Source organism: Scyliorhinus torazame, chromosome 5, assembly GCF_047496885.1.
Source record: "Scyliorhinus torazame isolate Kashiwa2021f chromosome 5, sScyTor2.1, whole genome shotgun sequence".
NCBI classification, from domain to species: domain Eukaryota; kingdom Metazoa; phylum Chordata; class Chondrichthyes; order Carcharhiniformes; family Scyliorhinidae; genus Scyliorhinus; species Scyliorhinus torazame.
In genome coordinates this window covers 76,356,474-76,368,572 of record NC_092711.1, presented here as the reverse complement: position 1 = coordinate 76,368,572, position 12,099 = coordinate 76,356,474, and the positions used below count along the sequence as shown (strand labels likewise).

The 12,099-nt window shown below is 46.9% G+C and overlaps 1 protein-coding gene across 2 annotated transcripts; it reads left to right on the top strand.

Moving 5' to 3' along the window:
- Window positions 1-3,582: 3,582 nt before the first annotated feature.
- On the top strand, window positions 3,583-11,061 carry LOC140421385 (uncharacterized). 2 transcript variants are annotated; one of them, XM_072506056.1, is made up of 2 exons: window positions 3,583-3,730; window positions 5,139-11,061. In XM_072506056.1, the coding sequence occupies exon 2, from the start codon at window positions 5,573-5,575 to the stop codon at window positions 6,593-6,595; it is 1,023 nt and encodes a 340-aa protein (XP_072362157.1). In that variant the 5' UTR covers window positions 3,583-3,730; window positions 5,139-5,572; the 3' UTR covers window positions 6,596-11,061. The 2 variants fall into 2 exon arrangements, with proteins under 2 accessions (XP_072362157.1, XP_072362158.1); XM_072506057.1 differs by lacking the exon at window positions 3,583-3,730 and adding an exon at window positions 3,739-4,626.
- The last annotated feature ends 1,038 nt before the right edge of the window (window positions 11,062-12,099 follow it).

The window sequence follows — 12,099 nt, the reverse complement described above, 5'->3', positions numbered from 1 at the left end:
CACAAACATGTATGTAGAAAAATTCAATGATGCAAAATGGTACTTTGAATGTGAGTCTTTGCAGGTAATTAAGTCTTTACAGGTCCATACGGTGCGGCTGGAGACAGGGATAATCACAGGTTAAGAGGTGTGAATTGTCTCAAGCCAGGACAGTTGGTCGAATTTCGCAAGCACATGTAATGTAACATGAATCCAGGGTCCCAGTTGAGGCCATACTCATGTGCGGAACCTGGCTATCAGTTTCTGCTTTGCCATTCTGCGTTGTCGCGCGTCCTGAAGGCCGAACGCTTACCCGAAGATCAGAGGTTGAATGTCCTTGACTGCTGAAGTGTTCCCCGACTGGAAGGGAACATTCCTGCCTGGCAATTGTTGCGCGATCTCCGTTCGTCCGTTGTCGCAGCGTCTGCATGCTCTCACCAATGTACCACGCCTCGGGACATCCTTTGCTGCAGCGTATGAAGTAGATAACCTTGGCCGAGTCGCACCATTACACATGTTCTCACATGTAATGGTGGTACCCATGTTGATGATCTGGCACGTCTTGCAGAGGTTGCCATGGCAGGGTTGTGTGGTGTCATGATTGCTGTTCTCCTGAATGCTGGGTAATTTGCTGCAATCAATGGTCTGTTTGAGGTTGCGGGGTTGTTTGGAGGCAAGCCGTGTTGATGACCTTGGCAAGATGTTCGTCTTCATCGATAACGTGTTGAAGGCAAATGAGGCTCCGGGAGTTATTTCACAGACCCCAAGGACCTACAGCGAACCCAATGAGACAACCAGTGAACCGGAACAGCAGACTGAGAGATCTGTTGGACTTGAAGATCCAGCCAGCAGGAAGGACTGGCAAACCCCACCCATTGAAACAATCCGATCAGCTGATTCTGCTGCTCCTCTTCCACGAAACCACTCAGTAAAACTGCCTCGAAGACCTTTCTTGTCCAAATTCTGAACTCACATCTTTCTCCTCTTTTCCTGCTGTCTCCCATCATGCTCTCTCAGCGCTCATCTTCTCTGTGAGACTTACCCTTTGCTCCTATGACCCAATTCTCACTAAACTGTTTAACATCCAACTTCCACAATCATATAATTTACAGTGTAGAACAGGCCATTCGGCAATCGAGTCTGCACTGGCCCTTGGAAAGAGCACCCTTCTCAAGCCCACACCTCCACCCTCTCCCCATAGCCCAGTAACCCCACTTAATCCTTTTGGATACTAAGAGCAATTTAGCATGGCCACTCCACCAAACCTGCACATCCTCGGACTGGGGGAAAACCAGAGCACCCGGAGTAAACCCACGCAGACACGAGGAGAATGTGCAGACTCCGCACAGACAGTGACCCAAGCGGGAAACAAACCTGGGACAGTGAAGCTGTGAAGCAACTGTGCTAACATCTGCTACCATGCTGCCCCTGATTTATTGGATTCAAGTTCAAATACAAGCCACGATGAAGCATCTGCCGTGGTGGGGTTTCAACCTGCATTCAGAGAATTGTGCTGGGTCTCAGGATTACTCATCCAGTGACAATGCCACTACACCATCACCTCCCCAGTCAAGCGCTTTGCAGGGCTTGTCCGGGATATGAGCCCGGAACTTCTCGCATTATGGAAACCCCCTAAACGAAAATCATACGCCACGGTTTTAACGGTATCTCCGTGGAGTCAGTGTCTTTGTCCGTTTCCTCTTTAGACAATCAAGTGAAGCTTGGTCCTCACACAGAACACTGTCAGATCTTAATGTGATATTTGGTTTGTGTTTCCTGTCTGAAAATCCTCTCCTAATGCCCTGTAAAAGGAGTTTACAAAGGCCACACTATCAGTACAAGATAGAAATTCAGAACAGTTAATTCCAGTTTCTGCGGATTTTTCCTTTCTCTCTTCTGTCCCCAAAGCTGTAAATCTCCGTCCCACACACTCTCCCTCCTCCCTGGGCTGAAATCCAAATAAAGTATTCGATCATTATTTCTGTATCCTTTTACCAAAGTTATATAATTAGAGGTAAGAATATGCTTTATAAGTCACTTCATTCATTACTTGTGACAGACATTAATCTGAATGACCCTGACTGACCAATTAGAATAACAGAGGTGAACCTTGTGTCCAGAACTGACTGTGTGGAGATTTGATGAGCAATCGTGAAGGTAGTTTCTCCAAATCTTCCAGGGTTTCCTTTGTTCTTCCTCTCCCTCTCGAACTAAGTTATACCGGATATCAGACTCGGGGTCCATTCTGGTTCTCTTCCTGCTGACTAAATAACTTCAATCAAATATGGAGAAGACTGAATCCACTGTTCGGTCCCTGCTCCAATCTCCATTCCTGACATACCGACTCCATCCCTCTCCCTGGCAACAGTCTGAGACTTAGCCAGTCTCTTTGTAAACTTTGTTTCATACTTGATCCAATATGAGCTTCTGACCTCATAGAATTTACAGTGCAGAAGGAGGCCATTTGGCCCATCGAGTCTGCACCAGCCCTTGGAAGGAGCACCCTAGCTAAGCCCACACCTCCATCTATCCCCATAACACACCCCTAACCTTTTTAGATACGAAGGCAATTTACCATCGTCACCTCCCGATTCGACAATTCCATTACACACCTGGCTGCTCCCCCACATTCTACCTCTGTAAACTTAAAGCCATCCAAAAGTCTGCTACCCGTGTCTTAATTCACAGCAAGTTCCTTTCCCCTGTGATCCCTGTGCTCCGAGACATGCATTCACTCCCAGTCAATTCTCACCCTTGTTTTCAAATCCCTCCATGGCCTCGTCTCTCCCTGTGTCTGTCATCTCCTCCAGCCCCACAACCCCCTGAGATATCTGCACAGCTCTGATCCTGGACTCTTGTACACCCCCGATTCTAATTACTCCGCCATGGTTTTCAGTTCCCTCGGCCCCAAGCACTGAATTCCCTCCCTAAACCTCCCCGTCTCCACCTCACTTACCTCCTTTAAGACTCTTTAAAACTCACCTCTTTGTCCAAGTTTTTGGTCACCTGCCCTAATATCTCCTTTTGTGTCTGGGAGTCTCACTTTGTTTTATAATGTTCCTGTGAGGTTGACCGGGATGATTTATGATGTTAAAGGTGTTATATAAATAGAAGTTGTTGTTGTTGACTGTAACCCTGACCTCCTGTTTTACAAAATCCCATTGGTTTCACAACAAACTCTATCTCTGATGTTTTGCCCCGTGTGTGTTTGCAGCCTCTATAAAGACGGCGGCCGTTAACTCAGACCTGTCACCGGGAGCAGGCGGCAGCTGTCCCCCCGCTCGATGCAAACCCGGGCCCGGAAACTTCTTGGGCGTCATTCTCCGACCCCCCGCCGGGTCGGAGAATGGCCGTTGGCCGCCGTGAATCCCGCCCCCGCCGAAGTCTCCGGTACCGGAGATTGGGCGGGGGCGGGAATCGGGATGCGCCGGTTGGCGGGACATCCCGCCGTTGGGGGAGAATTTCGCCCCGATTGGGGTTTGCAGCCTCCACCGGATATCGGTCAAACCTCCCGGCCGCGTCCAGCATCGGCACTGCGCATGCCTCACAAGGCCCAGGGACGATTGACGTCCAATAGGAAGAGACGGGTGGGCCTGAAGGACCAGTGGTAGCAGCGGGTCCTCCGACCAGTCGGAGTGAATGGGGGGCGGGGCTGAGCCCGGTCTCCCACGTGAGCAGCATGCGCAGCACCGATGACAACTCGTGATTCAGGCGGTCGGGTGGAAATCCTCAGCCGGTCAAATTCGGCCGGGTGAGTCCTGAGTGAGGGATGGAGCCGGCGGGATGGGTCGGGAGGATTCATAAACACTCCGTGTAGCCCGAAACCCCGAATACAAATCAACCGGCGAAAGCTGCTCGGGGTTTTCCCCGAGACAGGCCCGAGTGGACGAAGTGTGCGGCTGCGCGCAGGCGGAGGTAGCGAGAGTCGCGGCTTTGCTCCGCCTCCCATTCAGTCTGATTGGCTGGAGGACCAGCCGCTCTTGTTCGGTCTTCCAGTTCCACCTTCTCTTCCTATTGGTCCGAACCAGCCGTCAATCAATCCCCGGGCATTGGAGGCTGGAGCAAACCCTTCACAATCATTGTCAGCTCCCTGGTTTGCAGCTGCGGGGCTTCTCCCTCCCGGGAACAGGCCCAGGTTAACGGGCACCATCCTGCTTCAGACACTGGAGGATGGTTCACATCAGAGGATGGGGGAGGGGGACAAGAAATAAGAGCTTACACTTTGCACTCAAATCAACGAGGACTCTGATCTCTGGGAAGGAAGGAAACCCTGGCAGGTGGGCGGGGAGGGTTCACAAACACCCGCTGGAGGCCCCAAACCTCCAATAAGACCCATTGATTTTATTGTCAGTCTGCAGACAGGAGCTGGAGAACTGAACCCAAGCAGAGGAGAGGGAGGGAGAAAACTGGCAGTGGAGGAAAGAAATGGTGAGGTGGGTTTGGATTTCAGCCCAGGGAGGAGGGAGAGTGTGTGGGACGGGGATTTACAGCTTTGGGGGAACAAGAGAGAAAAAAATGTTCCAGAGAAACTAGAATTGCCTGTTCAGAATTTCTATCCTGGACTGACAGTGATGGCTATTGTAAACTCCTTTTACAGGGGGTTAGAATTGGAGAAGTTACACATCATAAACTCAATCCAACAGAAAGGTTTGTCTCTTTGTTATTTCTATCCTGCATTGACAGTGATGACTTTTGTAACATGAGTCAATCTCAGGAAAGATTAAATGGAGAGGGGCCTTTTTTCTATCGAAAACAACAAATTAAGCAGTGGCCTGATAGAAATCTTTAAAATTATCATTAGTTTTGAGAGGGGCGATGTGAGAGTCCATCAATGACCATCAATAAACAACAAGTCATAAATACAAGATAGTTACAAATAAATCCAAGGGGGCAATTTGGACAAATTTATTTATCACAGGTTCAGACTGTGCAACTCATTACCATGGAAAGGAGTTGAGGAAAGTGCTGAGATGTTTTCAAAAGGAAATGGGGCAAGCACATGAGAGAAAACGGAATCGAAAGTCAGCTGAAAGGCTGAGACTTGATAGGTGTGACAGTCGAAGATGTGTGCCGAGTATGGACAGCAGCAGAATCTGTGACAGAATGGCCTGTTTGTGTCTTATATATTCACAGTAATTCAATGTAATCTCCTTTTACAGAATATTTGCAGATGCAAACATTATGTCAAGATCTGACAGAGTTACTTGATTCATCAGGACCGGCCTTTCAACGTGGAAGGAGAAATGTTTGTCTGTTTTGTCTTTGGGAAAAACCATTCAAAAATCACTGTGATTGGAAAAGCACCGAGACACCGACATCTAAGTAATTTTCCACAGTTATCTGGAACTGAGCTTTAACCAATCACACAGCACGAAATTAAATTGCAGCATTTACATCAGGGAGACACCGTACTCAGGCTTCAACAGATGATTCAAGTTGGAGAGACATAAGGACATTCGCACCAAAAGAATCAAGAAGCAGCAATTGGACATTCAGCCCCATGAGCCCGTTCCACCATTTAATAACATCATAGCTCATCTGACAATGACCTCAAATCTGCATCCCACCTACACCTGATAACTTGTTAATAACCATGGAGAAACCATGGAAATGTGGTGACTGTGGGATGGGATTCAATTACCCGTCTGAAATGCAAACTCATCGACGTATTCACACTGGGGAGAGACCATTCACCTGCTCCGTGTGTGGGAAGGGATTCACTCTGTCATCCCACCTCCTGACACACCAACTTGTTCATACTGATCAAAGACCTTTTAAATGTGCTGACTGTGAGAAGAGCTTTAAAAGCAGAAATAATTTACTGTTACACCAACGCACTCACACTGGGGAGAGGCCATTCACCTGTCTGGAATGTGGGAAGGGATTTAATGATTTGTCAAACCTCCGGGCTCACCATCAGGTTCACGCTGACCAGAGACCGTTTAAATGTGCTGACTGTGAGAAGAGCTATAAAAGCAGAAAGAATTTACTGATACATCAACGCACTCACACTGGGGAGAGGCCATTCACATGCTCCTTGTGTGGGACGGGATTCACTCAGTCAACACTACTCGTGAGACACCAACTTGTTCATACTGATCAGAGACCTTTGAAATGTGCTGACTGTGAGAAGAACTTTAAAAGTAAAAAGAATTTACTGTCACATCAACGCACTCACACTGGGGAGAGGCCATTCACCTGTTCCGTGTGTGAGAAGAGATTCACATGTTCATCCGACCTTCTAATACACCAATTTGTTCACACTGATCAGAGACCTTTTAAATGTGCTGACTGTGAGAAGAGCTTTAAAAGTAAAAAGAATTTACTGTCACGTCAACATACTCACGCTGGGGAGAAGCCGTTCACCTGCTCCGTGTGTGGGAAGGGATTCACATGTTCATCCCAGCTTCTGAGACACCAGCGAGTTCACACTGGGGAGAGACCACACACTTGCCCCGTGTGTGAGAAGAAATTCACTCGGGCATCCTACCTGACTTTACACCAACTTGTTCACATTGATCAGAAACCTTTCAAATGTTCTGATTGTGAAAAGAGATTTAAAAGTAAACAAAATCTACTGAAACACCAGCGAGTTGACACTGAAACAGAATCATAGAATTTACAGTGCAGAAGGAGGGCATTCGGCCCATCGAGTGCACCGGCCCTTGCAAAGAGCACCTTAAATAAGCCGATAACTCCAACCTAACCCATAACCCCACGTCACCCTTTTGGACACTTAGGACAATTTAGCATGGCCAATCCATCTAACCTGCACATTTTTGGACTGTGGGGGGAAACGGGAGCACCCTGAGGAAACCCAAGCAGCAACTGCGACAAAACGCAGACTCCACGCAGACTGTGACCCAACCTGTGAATCAAAACCTGGGTTGCTGGAGCTGTGAAACAACAGTGCTAACCACTGTGCTACTGTGTCACCCACATGTGGGACCGGTACTTGGGAGAGGTTGTTCAACTGCTCCGTGCGTGGGAGGAGATTCACTCAGTCAAACAGCCTGAACAGACATCAGCAAGTTCACAGGCAACAGCAGGGTGTGGATTCAGCTGTTGTTGCTGCTGTTAGTCACATCCAGGACTGAATGATGCCTGGACGTCTTTTTCCAGTGGGGCTCCACAGTTTCCGGTATATATCAATGATTTAGACTTAAATGTATGCACCAGGATTACACAAAAGTTGCTGATGTGTTTTAGACAATGAGAGAGAAAGCCATGGACTGGGTCAGGTGGACAGAAAAATGGTGACTGGAAATTTAGATAATGAGAGGTGAGGAACGCACTTCAGTTAACTCCCGATAAAAATAAGGTCACTTCAGGATAATGGAAAAAACTGATTGTTGGGGAAGCTGCAAATAATCCTTTTAAAAAAAATAAAATTCAGAGTACCCAATTATTCTTATTTTTTTTCCCAATTAAGGGCAATTTAGCCTGGCCAATCCACCTAACCTGCACATCTTTGGGTTGTGGGGGTGAAACCCATGCAGACACGTGGAGAATGTGCAAACTCCACACGGACAGTGACCCAAGGCCGGGATTCAAACCCGGGTCCTCAGTGCTGCAGTCCCAGTGCTAACCACTGCTCCACGTGCTGCCCTAGCTACAAATAATTCTAATAACTTTATTGAACAGTTCTCAAATGGAAAGGCACTTGACCACATTACAACTAAGGATCTGCAATAGACGTTTGATCCAGCAAGTCACATTTAGGGCAAGATTAGAAACAGGGCATTCATTTAAAGTGATCAGAAAAAGAAGCAATGCTGAGCAAGGCTTGGAGAGTGCGCAAAGAAGTGGCAGATGGAATACAAAGTGGAAAAGTGTGAGGTTATGGACTTTCAAAGGAGGCATAGACTATTTTCTAAATGGGGAAATGCTGAGGAAATCACAAGCACGAAGGGACTTAGGCGTCCTTGTTCAAGATTCTCTTCAGGTTAACGTGCAGGTTCAGTCGGCAGTTAGGAAGGCAAATGCAATGTATTCATGTCGAGAGGGCTAGAATACAAGACCAGGGATGTAATTCTGAGGCTGTATAAGGCTCTGATCAGACCCCATTTGGAGTATTATGAGCAGTTTTGGGCCCCATATCTAAGGAAGGATGTGTTGGCCTTGGAAAGCGTCCAGAGGAGGTTTACAAGAATAATCCCTGGAATGAACAGCTTGTCGTATGAGGAACGGTTGAGGACACTGGGTCTGTACTCGTTGGGAGTTTAGAAGGATATGGGGGGATCTTATTAAAACTTACAAGATACTGCGAGGCCTGGGTAGAGTGGACATGGAGAAGATGTTTCCACTTGTTGGAAAAAGTAGAAGCAGTGGACACAATCCCAGACTAAAGGGCGATCCTTCAGAACAGAGTAAGAAGTCTTACAACACCAAGTTAAAGTCCAACAGGTTTGTTTCGACTCACCAGCTTTAGGGGCACAGTTCCTTCCTCAGGTGATGATGAAGAATTAAAACAGATGAGGAGGAATTTCTTCAGCCAGAGGGTGGTGAATCTGGGGAACTCTTTGCCACAGAATGCCGTGGAGGCCAAATCACTGAGTGTCTTTAAGATAGAGATAGATAGGTTCTTGATTAATAAGTGGATCAGCGGTTATGGGGAGAAGGCAGGGGAATGGAGATGAGAAAAATATCAGCCATGATTGAATGGTGGAGCAGATTTGATTGGCCGAGTGGCCTAATTCTGTTCCTATGATTTATGATGTGCTGTGCTGCATGTGGGATCATGAATGCACTGCTCGAAAATGTGGTGGAGGCAGATTCAATTGATGCTTTGAAAATAATTGGACAACTATCTGTGACTGTCAGATCAGCCATGACCTTATTAAATGGTGGAGCAGACTGGGCTGAATAGCCAACTCCAGCTCCTTTCTCATCTGTTCATATCCTTTGAGGAGAAAAATATCTGCAGAGTTCAGGGCCAATGACAGGGGATTGTGACTGTTGCAGAAAGTTGGCACAGATACAATTTGTTGAGTGCCTTTGTTTTGTGCTGTCATCTTTCTATGCCACTGTGTTATGAGGGACATGCAGTGCACCAATGCAAGAGAGGCAGATTGCTCCCTCGATATGGATTGGATTGGATTTGTTTATTGTCACGTGCACCGAAGTACAGTGAAAAGTATTATTCTGCGAGCAGCTCAAACAGATCATTTTGTACATGAAAAGAAAGTAAACTAAAAGAAAATACATAATAGGGCAACACAAGGTACACAATGTAAATATATAGATAAAGGCATAGAGTGCAGCATACAGGAGTGTAGTATTAATCAGGTCAGTCCATAAGAGGGTTGTTTAGGAGTCTGGTAATAGCGGGGAAGAAGCTGTTTTGAATCTGTTTGTGCGTGTTCTCAGACTTTTATATCTCCTGCCCAATGGAAGAAGTTGGAAGAGTGAGTAAGCTGGGTGGGAGGGGTCTTTGATTATGCTGCCCGTTTTCCCAAGGTAGCGGGAGGTGTGGACAGAGTGAATGGATGGGAGGGAGGTTTGTGTGATGGACTGGGCTGTGTTCAGTACTCTCTGAAGTTTCTTGTGGTCTTGGGCCGAGCAGTTGCCATACCAGGCTGTGATGCAGCCCGATAGGATGCTTTCTATGGTGCATCTGTAAAAGTTGTCAGTGTGGACATGCCAAATTTCCTTAGTTTCCTGAAGAAGTATAGGCACTGTTGTGCTTTCTTGGTGGTGGCGTCGATGTGCGTGGACCAGGACAGATTTTTGGTGATGGAAACCCTGTGACCAGTGCAGGAGAGGCTGGTTGTTGGGCAGTGTGAGCTGAACATACATGGCTGGATAAAAACTAAGGCAGATGTCAAGACCCTTGGCGTGAAAACAGGTCTGGAAGGAGTGGGTCACTGAACCTGGGGACTTGCATTTTGCATGAATCGTGAGTGTGACCCTGTCACAATTATGAACAGTAAACAAACCTATCACTGGTTTGATGAGATGATTTACCGTGTCCCAGGTGTTGTAAATACTGTACATACTGTAGATCAGCCTGCTTACTGCCCATGTCTCAGTGATATCAGAATAATGTGCTTCGGTATTAAATAAAATATCCAAACCTCTCATTGTGCTTCATGCCCAGCATCTTGCCTAACTGTGGATCTTCTGTTTTGCTAACTGGGAAAAAGAATCTTCCTGTTTACTAATGGCTCTATGGCAGCTGCGTTACCCAGAATCCCCCGCGCTGCAGAAAGTCCCCGATCAGTAAGTGTACGAGGCCAGTGCGCAGGGGCAGTGTGGGTGTGTGCTCTGAGCATGCTCAGTGTCAGTCATGGTGAGAGAGTGAGGAGGAGCTGGGTTGAACACAACAGTGAGCTGTACCCCTATGAGAAGGGCATCTCCCAGTCTCTGTTTGACTCTCCTGCAGCTTCCTGTCATGGTTGAGTTGGACAAAGAACTCTCATCATTTGAGCTGGAAAAGGCCATTGATTGCTGAGCAAGCAGAATGGTGCCCGGCAAGGATGGAATTCCAGCTGAACGGCTCACACACAGAAAGCCCCATCGACTGTCACACCTTCCTGCCCTCCCCTTTTGGGCTGTGAGACTGGTCCACGGAACATGTGTGATGCAATAAAAACAGCAGTGACAGAGGAGACAGCACCAACTACAGGGACATCTCACTCCTTCGAGTCAGGGGAAGACCATCACTAGGGAGATGTTTAAAAGATTCATCTACTTGCAGACTGAGTGTATCCAGAAGCACAGTGCGGTTTCTGTGCTGACAGATCTACAGTGAACATGATCTTCTCCACTCACCAGCTACAAGAGACGAGAACAATTGGGATTTGATCTAAAGTGTCAGTGCTGAGAAAGTGAAATGTTCTAATTACTGAGTGAAAGTAAACCTTTCAGTGTGAATCACAATTTACTGGTACAATTGGAAAAGGCACCAAAATGTTTCATTCTCTGAAGATAAACTTCAGCCTTGAAGTTATGTTTCAGAGCTCACAAGCTGTGGGAACCTTTGGTGAATGTTTCCTCTTCCCTTTTGTAAACAAGCAGAGAAGTTAACCCTTTCCCCTGACAGCACGGCAACAATTTGAAATAAAGACTTGGACTTTTAAAGATTTGGCTTCATCCCATTTGTTGGCGTCATATTTCCGGCCGTGAGAATCATCGCGGGCGGGTTGGAAATTTGCCGGAATATTTGTTTTTATAATCCTAATTTTTATTGTCACAAGTAGTCTTACATTAACAATGCAATGAAGTTCCTGTGAAAAGTCCCTGGTCAGCACATTCCGGAGCCTGTTCAGGTACACAGAGGGAGAATTCAGAATTGTCATGTGAGAGTACCTTTAAGAACTGGGTGTTTATCAAATAGCTGTAGTGGATCTACCTTTAAGAACTGGGTGTTTATCAAATAGCTGCAGTGACGACAGACAGCCCAGCTCCATCCACACTCTGATATCACTGCAGCTATTTGATAAACACCCATTTCTTAAAGTTCCACACACTACAGCTATTTGATGTGGCGACTAGGGGCTTTTCACAGTAACTTCATTGCAGTGTTAATGTATGCCTACTTGTGACAATAAACATTATTATATTATAAAGGGACAATTTAGCGTGGTCAATCCACCTGACCTGCACATCTTTGGACGGTGGAAGAAAACTGGAGCACCCGGAGGAAACCCACACAACCTCTGGAGTTAATTGTGAACTTGTGGGTGGTCAGTAGGTTGGCAAACTTAATGATTCCCTCTCCGCACTGAGAGCAGATGAACAGCCTCTCCACAGTGTGAAGTCGCTGGTGTCTCTGCAGGGTGGATGACTGCGTGAATCCCTCTCCACACTCTGAATAGGTGAATGGTTTCTCTCCACTGTGCGTACGCTGGTGTGCAGTGAGATGCGAGAATCGTCTAAAGCCTGTCCCACAGTGTGAGCACCTGAATGGTCTCTCCTCGGTGTGAATACGTTGATGGTACATAAGTTCCTGGGAAGTTTTAAAACACTTCCCACAGTCTGGACATTTGAAACGTTTGTCATCAGTGTGAACCTGCTGGTGTGTCATCAGGTTGGCTGAAAAAATGAAACCCTTCCCACACACGGATCAGGTGAATAGTCTCTCCCCAGTGTGACTGCGCCGATGTGTCAGCAGATCGG